Genomic DNA, 15722 nt, shown 5'->3' on the forward strand with positions numbered 1-15722 from the left:
CCATTGTTTGATTCCAAATAAATTGCTCGAACTCCCGATAACTAAATGTGGTGAACTGGTAGAACAATTATTTCATTTATCTCATTAACCCAAAGTAACAACTCTTTATTTAAGATACTCAGTCGTAGACACGGATGCAAACATTTGTCAAGTTTGAAGATCAAGAGTTGACGGTTTTGCAAACACCGCATATTTTGTCAATGAAGGTGCTTCTATCAAAACTCAACAAGCGTTCTTGCAGACTAGATTAGTGGCATACCTTTAAAATATGTATGAGGAAGCATTGCTGAAAAAGCACATATACGTATATTAAACAGTATGCATACACGTCTGTGCATATGATGCCTCCGTTACTATTCCAACGTTTTATGTTGGCGTTTTATGTCCGCATCGTATTATATATGCATTGTTTCATAGCAGAACATGTATAATAAAAGCATTTCAAAACAAACAAAAAAACACTAACTACTCTAAAATAAATGAAGACCAGAACTTTATAGTAAAACTCAGGTATGCCGTAATTTGAAAGTTCGGTACCCGAAAATTTTAGTAGCAAACCTGAAAGCGTTTTGAATGTCAAGCGTTTTACAGGCCTATCATCATTATGTCCGGTGATGATTTAAGGCTTGTCTTTGAGTGCGACACATGGTTTTGATAAACAGCGCATTTGAAGATTTAACGAGTGTTTCTATAATTAAAGGTCAATTGATTCCTCTTTATCTTTTGAAACATTAGAAGACTCGCGCATGTCTGTAGTTTTAGTGGCCGCACACGCGTCAGTAACAGTTGACATGATGTTTGTTCCAACGGTCATGTCGACAGGCTTGGCTTCACTAATGGAGTTGTGATGCTGCAAATGTTTAGATTCGCCATTTATGTAAGAATGCTTCGCAGACCCATTGCCGATATGTCCATTCATTTTAAATTCAGCATTTTTGTTTGAGCCAAAAGCTTTTTGGTTCAACTCCAAGTCGGATCGAGCCCGAGGTTTCACCCTAGATTTCCCGGCACCTTTTCTCAATCTGACTACCATATAAAGTAAAACTGCAACAAGTAAAACAGCTAATACGCTTCCAACAGAATATCCAACAATTCTGACCACGTTGCTTCTTCGTTTATCTGCATTTTGTTTATCTCCATACTGTTCGTCCTTATTCCCACCAACAGCATCTGACGGTTTCTTTGTAGGTGCACTGGATTTCTTTGTAAATTTCGACGATGATGTTTCGTCAGGTTTGCTCGTTGTATGTTGTGTTCTAGTTGCCTGCGTTGTGGTTGTCCGTGTTGTTTGTCCACCCATTCCTATAACATTTGTAGGCGACTCCTTGATGCTTGAATTCGGTTCGTTTGTCGCCGATGTCTCAGAGTACACAGTTGTGCTTGTGTCTACTACTGGCAATGCGATGGTAGTGGTTTGTTCGGTATGTGATGTTCCCAGGGTTGTTGAACTAGAGGTAGTTTTGCAGGCCGTAAGTGCAATGTCATCTATTCCTACTGCTGCTGTATGGAAGTTGTTGTTGGTTTGGAAAATTATCTAAAATGAGAATGCGATTCAATGGTGAAAACAAATACACATGTACATGAATTGGCCTTTTTCGTCGTTTTGCTATATGTTTAGATAAGTATATGTGTTATTTTTTGTGTTTTTTAATAGAAATAGACTTTTTTGGTATGAATTAAAATTCAACTGTTCTGTATATGTTCTTATAATATGTGCGATGTATTGTACAGCTATGTATTTGCTTCTTTACTTTCAAGAGATTGAGCAAAGTGTTTTAATTCACCAGAGGAGCAATTCCTTTGAAACGAACACCTATGATTTATACAAAACGATAGCACACTGGTAACCACGGTATTCAGTAATGTGTAACTTACCACGTATGGTGGAACTCCCTGGACGGAGAGGATTGCCTGGTGCCAGCCGGACAGGTTGCTATTCTTGGACAGGTCGTCTTTTACCAGCCCGTTGTCCCTACTCCACAGTTCCTGTTTAAGTCCGGAATTCCCTTGAAGCAAAACCCTCAAATTCGAATATTGAGAAGGAATCGAGTACCAAAATGTCAGGCACACTGAATATGAGTATATGCAGGGTGTTTGTAGCGAAGCGGTGTAATTCGGACTTTTCCAAAAGTTCCCCAAACCACGGTTATTCTGGAAATCCATGTAGAATCCCGTTGTTGCATCTGAAAACATTTGATATTTAACAAGTTGATAATTGTTAAATTAAAATATGATTATATATAGAGAAATGAAGAAATGCATATCCAAGTCACAAAGCAACAAGTGAGCGAGTTAGCATACTTTCTTTCCTTACTTTTGATTTCATGTGTGTGATCGCCAAAGCTTACAGACGGTCTATCAAGTGGATGGTTCGTGCGAGTCCATGTTACCTTAGGATCTGTATCATTTGCAACGACAATTAGATCGCACGTTGAATTCTCAAAGTCACATGTAACAGGAAGCTCCACGAGGTCGGATTCGTTTGATCCACATATTGGCGGAAACGTCGAAAGAGACACTGTAGTCGTGGTTATCGCTGAGGAAGTGATGGTGACGGTGGTGGGTGTGGTGGTGAAGGTGGTGGGTGTGGTGCTGGCTGGTATCGTGCAGTATGATCTGCCAAGTGCTAAAAGAGATATGCAGGTGTTCATTTACTTTTTGTTGTTAATGTTACCCGCTATCTGTGCTACAAAAACCGAAAGTAACAATTAAAGACATCGTAAGACATGACATTATATCTACTACAACTACGTATTTCTGTGTTTCTTAATAAACTGTATTAATAAACTGTAAATCATACACTGAGATTCTTCTGACAGCAAATGTAAATCATCAATGGCCAGGTTGCTTGCTATCGGTATCCTGACTGTGGCCTTGAACTGCAGTGAGAACATTCCGGGGTTCAAGGTCACGTTTGCACTGAGCCAGGAAACGCTCTGGTGCCCGGCATTAAACCAGAGGACCGCCGAGGAGTTGTTCTCTAGTCGCAGTAGGGAGAGGTTGCCCGTCCCGAAGCCGTTCATCGTATACCAAAACGTGAACCACTGACTTTGGTTAAGGGATACAGCAGGGCTCCATACGGTTGCATCCGCCCCCTTGTCGGCATCCTTACCGGCTATGTATAAGTAGTGACCACGTTTATCTGAAACATAGGGAATATGAAAAAGAAATAATTAAGGCACCAGTTTGCAAATAGAAAATGAAACAATCAAAACTTCTTGTTACAATGTTTCCAAGTTAAATCATTGAACTTAAGTCTCGTTATGTTGCTGTAACTAGTTTGTTCATGTTGTTATACGTATTTTAGGTGATGGTACTATTTTTAAAAAAAATATATACGCTCGGCTGTTAATTTCGGCTACGAAAACAAATACAGCAGAACCTCAATGGTAGGTCATGTAATGTGCTGTAATAACGCACCAGAATTGTTTCATTCTCAAGACACTCAAAAGATTCGCCATCGTTTGATACCCATGATGGACCCTTCCGTTATTCTCCTTTCAACAATGAATGGAAAATAACGGAATGCGTCAGTGTTTGGTATCCGACTATGTAGATTCTCAATGTCAACGTATTTTTATTCAATATACATAGCTGAAAATTGACATTTAATGAATATAAAACGCTTTGATTTCTATTTCAGCATTTTAATTAAATGGTAGTTTGTATAAAAATAGATTTAACAAGGATATTGCCGATGACAAGTTCCGATTTATAACATAAAAGTTCGTATCATTATAGATTGACCATATCCAGACCACGGTTCGCGAGGTGGTACGGAGCGGGGCCAAGTCCCTAATCTGTCAAGTACTGTCCAAGTAGATTAGGTCGAGATTCAGTCATGGACATGCACCATCTCCTTTGATCGCTTGTTTTAATTAGATATGCACATACAGATAAAAGATAAATCTTTGTGAAGTTTATTAGTATTGATTGGCGAGGTACGTTTGTTAATTTGGTTACTTAATCTGCAAGCGATGCGGTTTATCGTTTTTACTGTTTGTTTAGAATATACTTGATTTTTTTTTAATTCTCATCTTAACTTTTACAAATGTACTTTGGTTTTCGAACAATCAATTCCAATAAATGTTAATGAGTGTATTTTTTTAATTTAAGCAGAATAACTCGAATATTTTAACTGTAACAGGGTTCGCGACAATCATGACTGCTGACCAGTGATGTCCTACCTTTGTCCTCGTGATAACACGTTCGTATGTTCTGACTCTGAAGAGGCAATTCACTTATCTCATGAATACGATGGTTTGACATTTTCCCACGACTTGGTAAACTAAACTACAACTTCAAGAATACTAATCGAACTTTGATTATCGGTACAGATACATTGAATTTGTCGCAATCGCTGTTTACATGCATTTCACGTCACAATTCCTATATCCAGAAACCCGACTACGACTGATGTTTTTTTTCTTTTCTTAAAAGGACTACATTTCTTCTAAGGGCCTGTCAAGTTGGTTCCATTATCTGACGGCAACGGGCAATATACGTGTACGAACTCTTCAGAGCGGTTAGCACGCGCGTCTCCATCAGAACGATGACAATATCAATATACATAATAGCAGCTATTGGAGTCAACATCAGAGAGAATCGATAACAGATTTGATTATGGCAAAAATGATTTTAAAATTGTTCAAATCGAGTTCACTGATATATACATGTATGAAATAAACACGAAACAACGACTGAGATGATCAAGTGTACGAACTTGGTGAGCCCAAGCCCAAAGTTGGCAAATTTAAGCACTTTCTATTTTATCTCTCAATATGTGGTAACAATAAAATATTATTTTAACTTTTGCTGGTGTTGGATCATTATTACAATCATTTTTTTTTCAAATTCCACTTATTTGTTTTTTTTCCCGATAAATGACGAGATATTCCTTTAAGAAATTGATGACGGGGTATATTAAACGTTACAAGTAACGAAACGGGATCAGACTTACTTTGACATGTGTGATCGTTTCGTGGGCCGGACACGCGGTCTTCCGAGCGCCCTTGGCCGACCCGCCAATGAAAGGGGGCCTCGGGGTCAGAATTCCACTCGCACATCCCTGACGGCTGGTCGAAGCTGCAGCTCACACGGGACCCGAGGGCCCCTTGCAAACCTGGCAATATAAGAATTACACATGTCACCTGCTGTTCTACGAAGAAACTAGTTTTTTCAGAAAGACATTTGTGAATTCAGTGAACGGTCTAATAGTATAAGATAAAATTGAAAGATAATATGAGATTTCACCGTCAACTATAAACGTGAGTATTTACTTACCAACAGTGTCAATGCAAGAAATACGTTCCATTACGTAGTGTTAATATAGATTAATGAATTAAAGTCCCATACGTTATTTATGTCAATGCGCTTCCTCGTGTACTAGTATCACTAAACTTGTGAACTATTTATGCTCACCTTTTTCATATAGTAGCGCACACAAGCAGTTAAAACTATTATTGTCTTCTTAGTCACAAAACACACACAAAATATAATAGTAAAATACTTAATACTTACAAATTCCAATTAATGTTGTCGAAAGAAATAGAAAAATGCTATGGGCCATTTGAAAATCCAACACTCTTTCTCACCACATTGACTTCTCGTAAGCTCTAAAGTGTGTCCTTACTTTATGTCAATCGCAGTAAGGAATCAGCCCTAATCAAATGCTCACTGGTCGCAATGTTCATGATTGAGTAACAACGTGTAAGATAATATTAAGATATCAGCACGTTAACATACGGCAATTGTCATATCTCTTCTACTCTTATCTATAGTCATTTTCTCTTTTTGAATTTAAAATCTCACCGAACTATAGTAGTATTTCTGTTCACCATTTTCAAGTCAATATTCATTAATTGCAAAGGTCTTTATCAATTTTAATAGGAATATAATATATATATATATATATATATATATATATATATATATATATATATATATATATATACACACACACTTTGTATATGTACTTGTATATACTGTTGAACTCATTTTATTATGACAAATATCATTATTAAAATTGAAAATTAATCTTAAATTATAAATACTCAAGTTTGGCAATAAAAGGCATCTTAAATTATCACTGTATAGAGAGTGTTTGTTTGTGGTTGTGGCTTTGTCGTCTTAAATATATAAATTATTGTATTTTTAAGTTAATACAGCCTCCTTGTACCACAGTTTATTATTATTTTGAGAGCTACTATCTTCTAAACGCGACTATGCATTTCATAGTTAGGAGATACTAACTTTTACCTAGAAGATACTATCTCATTTTATGAAATCAATAAGTCCTAATTACGAAAAAATATCGCCTAATTAGGAGTCCGTCTTTATTACGAGATTTGGTTCAGTGCTCGTTATTTTCTTATTACGAGATAATGTCTACTGATTTTAAAGTCCGTAATTCATTATTAAGACTTGGTATCTCCTAAATACGAGATAATATCTTAGAATAAGTACCAATAATGTCCTAATTAGGACTAAATACCTAATAAAAACGAGATCATATCTCCTAATATGGAATTAATTTATGATAATTAACGAAAAGGTGACTCCTAATTGGGACTTGGTAAATCCAATCGATATCAAAAGATGACCGTACACATTATTTTATTATTTACCCGGCTATTTTTTTTCTAAAACGTAACTTTGAATGTTCGATACCCAAAATAAATTGAAAATAGAACGTTTAATGACGTCTAGATTATTTTTTTATCATTCAATCAATATTTATATAATCATTGTACTATTTACAGACTGAATTTTGCATTTGATATCAACAATATTATACTCATTCAAATAGTAGTGTAATCTTATTTCTTAAATACTCGATATTTCATTTGGTATCAACATACATTTGTATAACGCAATCTTTCATCATCAAGTCTATTGGATCGTATCGTAACCTAGTTCCACAGACAAAGCCTTATCTCCCAACATGGCAACTTTTACAATAAGACCACATTGACACAAACTTTATTTAGGGGACATGAACTCACCGCTTCACTTAAAGTTTGACCGAATAAGGATTGTGAGTGTTCTTCAATATAGTTCATTAGCCGGGGTCAGAATCAGTGCATGCGGTATGTTAGGTTGAATGTTTTTAAGGAGTTCGACCAACAAATAAGCTAGTTCTCTGATAGCTTCATTAATGCACCAGTCAACTGTAACCACGCCCCCCCCCCCAGGTCCGGGGAATAGCGGGGACTTTGACTTTCGGTCGAGCCAACCCCGGGTAAAATCCCCGAACTGATGGTCAAATCCCCGCCAAATGCCCCCGCCCAAAGGGAGCCTAGATAAGGCTCATTCCCCGCTATATTTTGCGCGAAGCCAAAACCATGGCATTCATCCGGCACTGCGGGGCCACCTGAAAGGTAAAAACACGGCCCATTTTCCCGGCTATCTCCGGTATTCCCCCGGACCTGGGGGCCGTGGTTACAATTGACTGGTGCATAACTGCAATGTAAAACGCTGGCCCCAATATCTCGAAACTTCTTAAGCTTAACAAGCTTAAGTCGCTTATTTCAATTAGCCAAAATACATACTGAAAATGGATTTTAATAAATGAAAAATGGTTTATTCTGATAATCATACAGATTATTCCTACATAATTTCTAAAAAATCTTGAAGAAGTAAATATAACACATTTTATAGAACAACAGAAATAGTTTTAGTGGTGAAGAGTAATTATGTTTATAGAATATTTGCAGGGGGGACATTACATACGACGAAATTGCAAATAATAGAGAATCACTGAATTATCAAAGACTAAGTTTAAATATTTAAAAAAGGAATATATACGCGTAACAGAACTTTCTTTTTAACGCAATGATGTTTTACTACAAAAACTAATCCTAACAAAATTTCTATTGATAAAGATTGAACGTTTTGAATAATACATAAATGTTCTTGTTTTGCATGTTGACCGTTTTCTATATAAATACGCATCTTCAGATTCAGCCTTCTAAATACTCTTAGGGTTTAAGGCAAGTTTTAAAAAGTGCAGGATGTTGCAAGAGAGGGAAAGGGTGCCAAGGGATAGAACTGCACATTGTATTTGTATGCGAAGAGGTAAATAATGTGCGATTAACATGGCATGTTAGGAACTGTGTTTGATTGAATAGGTCTGAGTTTCATTTACATAGATACTAACTCTGTATGCTTTTATAATCATGGTATCAATGGTATTAATGAAAACAGAATAAATAGAAGGTTGCCACTCCTGAGACACCTATTACACCCCTTCCTTCCTAACCCTTACACCCCTTCCTTCCTAACCCTTACATCCCTTCCTTCCTAACCCTTACACCCCTTCCTTCCTAACCCTTACACCCCTTCCTTCCTAACCCTTACATCCCTTCCTTCCTAACCCTTACACCCCTTCCTTCCTAACCCTTACACCCCTACCTTCCTAACCCTTACACCCCTTCCTTCCTAACCCTTACATCCCTTCCTTCCTAACCCTTACACCCCTTCCTTCCTAACCCTTACACCCCTTCCTTCCTAACCCTTACATCCCTTCCTTCCTAACCCTTACACCCCTTCCTTCCTAACCCTTACATCCCTTCCTTCCTAACCCTTACACCCCTTCCTTCCTAACCCTTACACCCCTTCCTTCCTAACCCTTACATCCCTTCCTTCCTAACCCTTACACCCCTTCCTTCCTAACCCTTACACCCCTTCCTTCCTAACCCTTACACCCCTTCCTTCCTAACCCTTACACCCCTTCCTTCCTAACCCTTACACCCCTTCCTTCCTAACCCTTACATCCCTTCCTTCCTAACCCTTACACCCCTTCCTTCCTAACCCTTACATCCCTTCCTTCCTAACCCTTACACCCCTTCCTTCCTAACCCTTACACCCCTTCCTTCCTAACCCTTACACCCCTTCCTTCCTAACCCTTACATCCCTTCCTTCCTAACCCTTACATCCCTTCCTTCCTAACCCTTACACCCCTTCCTTCCTAACCCTTACACCCCTTCCTTCCTAACCCTTACACCCCTTCCTTCCTAACCCTTACACCCCTTCCTTCCTAACCCTTACATCCCTTCCTTCCTAACCCTTACATCCCTTCCTTCCTAACCCTTACACCCCTTCCTTCCTAACCCTTACATCCCTTCCTTCCTAACCCTTACACCCCTTCCTTCCTAACCCTTACACCCCTTCCTTCCTAACCCTTACACCCCTTCCTTCCTAACCCTTACACCCCTTCGTTCCTAACCCTTACACCCCTTCGTTCCTAACCCTTACACCCCTTCCTTCCTAACCCTTACACCCCTTCCTTCCTAACCCTTACATCCCTTCCTTCCTAACCCTTACACCCCTTCCTTCCTAACCCTTACATCCCTTCCTTCCTAACCCTTACACCCCTTCCTTCCTAACCCTTACACCCCTTCCTTCCTAACCCTTACATCCCTTCCTTCCTAACCCTTACACCCCTTCCTTCCTAACCCTTACATCCCTTCCTCTGAAACAGTAAAGCAAATTACTGTAATTTGAAAACAAAACCATCGCTTAGTTGAGAACAACACTGGCTGCCGATATATTTACTATAAACAGCTATCTTCTAGGTATGCAGACAAATATAGTCGACATGCAAACGTAATTTATAACGCACGAGTTGACACGTCCTATGTATCATAAGAAATGCTGCATTATTTTGAAAATAAACACAAACACGTTATAAAGACACTCATCAATCAATCAATCAATACACACCACCCACGCACGAACGAACAAACAAACGCACGCACACGGGCACGCAAATGAAAATACGAACTCTTCAAAAATACTTCTATATATAAGACATAAGACATGTATGCAAACATTGGTCAAGCTTGGAGATCAATAATTGACGGTGTACAAACACGGCACACTATGACAAGGTAGGCACTTTTATTAAACCGTTCTTGCAGACAAGACTACTACATGCCCTGAGTGAAAGTCGCTACGGTTTAATTGTTGCAGCAAAGAACTTTTTTGAGTAGAATCCCATTTCATTTTGCTCAAGTTTACCGGAAAAGTCTGCAAGACAATGCCAGTTTTACCTCGATGCCACTCCAATGTTTTATTGTTAGCATTCAATGTCCACATCACACTTCATGCATTGTTTCTTAGCACAGCATCTAAAATGAAAGCACTTCAAGTACACTTATTATAAAAAATACGGCCAAAACTTTATATTAACACGTACGTGCGTCTCAATTCAAAATTTCAGTACCCGACATTTCAAGGAAAAAACTGCATGCAACTTCAACGTAAAGCTTTTTACAGGCCTATTAACATCAGTACGCAGTTTAGCGCTAGTCTATAATTGAGACACATGGTTTTAATTAACAGCATATTTATGAAAATCGTTTTCATAACAAAAAGCTAGTTGATTCCTCTTCATGTTTGGAAACATAATACACGCACATGGCTGTAGTCTAAGGTGTCTCGTAGTCGTCAGTAACAGTTGAGATGACGTTTGTCTCAACGGTTGTGTCGACAGACTTGGCTTGACTAATGGAGGTGTGATGCTCCAAATGTGTAGATCCGCTATTCATGTCAGCATGCTTTGCACACCCATTGTCGATTTGTCCAATTATTTTAAAATCAGCAGTTTTGTTTGAGTCAAAAGCCTTTTGGTTCAACTGTAGAGCGGATCGAGCCCCAGGTTTTACCCTAGATTTCCCAGCACCTTTTCTTAAGCTGACTACCATATAAAGTAAAACTGCAACAAGTAACACAGCTAATACGCTTCCAACAGAATATCCAACAATTCTGCTCACGTTGCTCCTTTGTTTATCTGCATTTTGTTTATCTCCATACTGTTCGTCCTTATTCCCACCAACAGCATCTGGCGGTTTCTTTGTAGGTGTACTGGGTTTCTTTGTAAATTTCGACGATGATGTTTCGTCAGGTTTGCTCGTTGTATGTTGTGTTCTAGTTGCCTGTGTTGTGGTTCTAGTTGCCTGTGTTCTAGTTGCCTGTGTTCTAGTTGCCTGTGTTAAAGTTGCCTGTGTTGTAGCTGCCTGTTTTCTAGTTGCCTGTGTTCTAGTTGCCTGTGTTCTAGTTGCCTGTGTTGTTGCACTCATTTCCGTAACAGTTGAAGGCGACTCCTTGGTGCTTGTATTCGGTTCACTTGTCGCCGATGTGACAGTGTACATAGTTGTGCTTACCACCGGCATGTTTGTTGCCGATGTGACAGTGCGCACAGCTGTGTTTGGTTCCAACACTGGTGTTGCAGGGATAATGGGTTGTTCGGTATTTGTTGTTCTAGGTGTTGTTGGAATAGAGGGAGATGTGCAGACCGGTTCTGTGCTGAGTATTGAGTCGTTCGAGGCCGTTAGTGTTATGTCATCTATTCCTACTACTGCTACATGGAAGTTGTTGTTGGTTTGGAAAATGATCTTAAATGATAATTGGATTCAATGGTAAACATACACATGAATTGGGTCATTTTCGTCGTTACTTTACATGTTTACATAAGTATGTTAGCTGCTTCTGCGTGGCTTACTTTTTTTATAAATAAATTGATTTTGGTATTGATTATTATACTGCAATTCTAACCAAACTCGAACTCTTTTGTATAAGCATGGTTCGTCATATCAGCGCGATTAGATTTAGTAGTGTATAACTTACCACATAGGGTGGAACTCCCTGGACGGAGAGGATTGCCTCGTGCCAGCCGGTCTGGTTGCGAAACTTGGACGGGTCGTCTTTTTTTTGCTCGTTGTCCCTTCTCCAAAGTTCATGTGTTAGCCCAGTATTTTCTTTAAGCAAAACCCTCAAGTTCGAATAGTCAGAAGGAATGGAGTACCAAAATGTAAGGCACACTGAATACGAGTATATGCAGGGTGTTTGTAGCGACGCGGTGTATTTCGGATTTTTCCAAAAGTTCCCCAAACCACGGTTATTCTGGAAATCCATGTAGAATCCCGTTGCTGTCTCTGAAAGCATTGAATACTTCAAAATGGTGATTGTTAATAGTGAATAATTGAAGGTGGACGTTTTTAAATAGTTGACGAGGAGAACTTGTACAAGTAATAAACTTTAGAAACAAGGATATACTCGTAGCATTCATAGTTATGTCACAATGTAACTGTACAACGTGTTAATATACGTTTATTCCTTACTATTGACTTCATGCGTGTGGTCGCCAGGTATCTCTTTCGTTCCACGTTTGCCGTGTGGTTGGTTTGTACGAGTCCAAGTAACCAAGGGATCTATATCATTCGCGACGACAACCAACTCGCACGTGGTTTCTTCAAAGTCGCATGCTGCAGGAAGCTTAAAGAGGTCGGATTCGTTTGAACCACACATGGACGGAACGTTCACAGGAGGCGGTGTGGTCGATTTTGTTGTGTTGATTGTCGCTCTGGGAGGGATGGTGGCTGCGGTCATCGTTGGTATTTTGCAGTAAGACTTGACAAGTGCTGGAACCAATATGCAGTGATTAAATTTACCTGTTTTTATTAATTTTACCCGCTTCCAGTACTAAAACAATTTATTGTTTGCTTTTTAAATTTTATTTTACCCATCACCATTACTACAACAACAAAAAAAGGCATGGAAAGTAATCATATTAAAGAAATAAACTACCACTACGTATTGCCGTATTTCTTTATCAAATGTAAATCAGGATAAAAATGAACATACACTGAGATTCTTCCGTCAGCAAATGTAAATCGTCAATGGCCAGGTTGCTTGCTATCGGTAGCCTGACTGTGGCCTTGAACTGTAGTGAGAACATTCCGGGGTTCAAGGTCACGTTTGCACTGAGCCAGGAAACGCTCTGGTGCCCAGCTTTGGACCAGAGGACCACCGAGGAGTTGTTCTCTAGTCGCAGTAGGGAGAGATTGCCCGTCCCGTAGCCGTTCATCGTGTACCAAAACGTAAAAAACTGGCTTTGGTTAAGGGTTACAGCAGGGCTCCATACGGTTGCATCCGCCCCCTTATCGGCATCCTTACCGGCTATGAACAGGTAGTGACCACGTTTATCTGAAACAAAGAAGATGCAAAATAAATAAGCACGAGACAGGTTTGCAAAAAAGAAAATGAAACAATCGCGTTTTGATCATATACTAGCTAGTTGCACGGATTGAGAGATATCTTATATACCTCCGCTGTACTGGCTACGCAAACAAGTACAGAAACAGCCCATACATTGTGTTCGTAGCAAGATATTTTCATTATAAGAGCACTTATGTTTCCATTTAGAACGAACTCAAAGGCATTTGATTCTGACCCTTGTCGGATACCATCGATCAATTGAGACCGATGGAAAGTGTCAGCCTCGGGTATCCAACGATGTAGATTTTGAATCTCAATGCATTTTTAAAGCTGAAAAAGCTAAAAATTGCCTTTAAAGTTTAAACCAATTAAAAAGACTTTGGGCTCTATGTCAGTTTTTATTTTTATTTTATTCAATGCTACTGGGTATAAAAAACAGTCATGATTCACCAAGATATGGCCGATAACAAGTTCCCAAATAATATTTAAACGTGCGTATTATTATCCGTATTTTTATTCGTAACCGGATCACGTATCGCGAGGTGGTACTGAGGCGAATCAGGTCCCTTATCTGTCATGCACTGTCCAAGTAGATTTGGTCGAGATTCAGACATGGACATTTACCATCTCCAATGTTCTTTCTTCCCTTATATACACGTACAAATAAAAGATAAACCTTTGTGACGTTTATTGGTATTGATTTGCAAAGTAACGGTTATGTAATCTGCAAGTGATGCGCTTTATCGTTTTTTTTGTGTGTTTTTTTTCTTAAGAATATAGAACATGTTGTTGTTAATCTTTACAAAGTCACTTTTGTTTTCCAACAACCAATTCTAATTAACGTTGATGAGTGTAAAATTATTTAAGCATAATAAATATGATATCATAAATAACTTATCTAATATGATGGATATCATCAACTTTTCTCCTCCGACCGGAACTTTTAGTTACGGTACAGATTCATACGTCACAATTCCTATATCCAGAAACACGGAACACTTATGATGTGTGTTGGTTTTTAAAAGCACTTCATTTCTTCCAAGAGCCTACCAAGTTGGTTCCATTAGCTGATGACAACAGGCGATTAAAGGTGTACGAACTCGTCAAAGCGGTTAGCACGTACGGCAGTCTCCATAAGAACGGTTACAATATAAACATACATCATAGCAGCTATATTGAAGTCCACATTTAAGGGACACGTTAATAGATTTTATGTTGGATAGAATTTGTTTTAATTCTGTTCAAATTTATTTATGTTACTTATATAAAGAATGTAAGAAAACTGGCTCATGAGTACAGAATTGGATAAATCCAAGCCTAACACCATTTTATTTTCAATAGTGTTACTAACGCTATTCTGAAAATTAAAGCACTTTGTGCCATGGCTTTTAATATATGGCAGCAATGGTACTCTTATTTGAACGAGAGTTCATGTTTTATAATTCATTGTTTTAAGCATTTTGTTCACATTCTACATGGTGATCTTTCGATATCTGGCTTGAACGAAACCCTTGGAGAAATGGTTAGCGGATAAATCCAACTTTACAAGTAACGAAACGGGATCAGACTTACTTTGACATGTGTGATCGTTTCGTGGGCCGGACACATGGTCTTCCGAGCGCCCTTGGCCGACCCGCCAATGAAAGGGGGCCTCGGAGTCAGAATTCCACTCGCACAGCCCTGATGGCTGGTCGAAGCTGCAGCTCACTCGGGACCCGAGGGCCTCTCGCAAATCTGGAAAAATGGCAAACACACGTGTAACCTGCTGATCTACAATGATTCTGGCTTTACGAATTGACATTTATACATTCAATGAACGGTGTAATATGATAATAAGATGATATTTCACCGACAAGCCTAAACTAAAAACGTTACTTTGCAAAAAATTTAAAATAGCGTTGAGAGTGTCACAAATGTGTTCCATTACGTATCGTTACTCTAGATTATGGAATTAAAATCTTCTACGTTATTCATATAAGTCCCGCCTCCCCGTGTGCCAGTGAACTTGTGAATTGGAAACTTCTTGATATAGAAGCCCATGCGCAGTAATGAAAAGCAAATATTTTCCTAAAAAAAAAAAAAAACCTATTTATTATTAAAATGGTTAATACTTACAAATTCCAATCAATAGTGTCGAAAGAAATATACAAATACTATGAGCCATTTGAAAATCCAACACTCTTCCTCACCACGTTGACTTCTCGTCAGCTCTAAAGTGTGTCGATCTTAACTTTATCTCAATCGCAGGGATCACCTCTAATCAAATGCTGACTCAGGTCGCACTGTTCATGATCGAGTAAAAATGTGTTTTTAATACTGAAACTGCCTTTTCTCATCCATCAAATCGAATCAAATCACAATCATTATTTCCAGGTTAATGCATTTGATTTTAATGATCAAAATAAAGAAGCATAGTATTTAGGTACAGATAAAAATGATAGCAACATTTTGGCGCTTTTTACAGGAGAATGTGTGGCCATTTAGGTATTAATTTATTTTTTATAAAGGCTAATATTTTCTAATTTATATACGTGTAAATACTGTTGAAAAAGTCATGTTATTACAAACACCATTAATTAATGGATGCGCTTTACTGCCACGGTCTATTATATTTGTGAGAGTTACTGTCTCCTGAATAGGACTTTGTTTCTCGAAATTATACTGAAGATAGTCCTAGTTACGACATAAGATCACATAATCAAAAGGACTATGTCATGGTTTGT

The 15722-nt window shown here is 38.5% G+C and overlaps 1 protein-coding gene across 1 annotated transcript; it reads right to left on the reverse strand.

Moving 5' to 3' along the window:
• Positions 1 to 280: 280 nt before the first annotated feature.
• Positions 281 to 14800, reverse strand: LOC128226422 (MAM and LDL-receptor class A domain-containing protein 1-like). Its single transcript, XM_052936298.1, has 11 exons — positions 14572 to 14800; positions 12646 to 12987; positions 12123 to 12422; positions 11629 to 11936; positions 10437 to 11396; positions 9463 to 9472; positions 4961 to 5122; positions 2801 to 3142; positions 2315 to 2626; positions 1876 to 2183; positions 281 to 1534 (listed from the first exon to the last, which is right to left on the reverse strand). The coding sequence occupies exons 1-11, from the start codon at positions 14798 to 14800 to the stop codon at positions 695 to 697; spliced, it is 4113 nt and encodes a 1370-aa protein (XP_052792258.1). The 3' UTR covers positions 281 to 694.
• Positions 14801 to 15722: the final 922 nt, after the last annotated feature.

Source organism: Mya arenaria, chromosome 3 (genome assembly GCF_026914265.1).
Source record: "Mya arenaria isolate MELC-2E11 chromosome 3, ASM2691426v1".
In the NCBI taxonomy this organism is placed as follows: Eukaryota; Metazoa; Mollusca; class Bivalvia; order Myida; family Myidae; genus Mya; species Mya arenaria.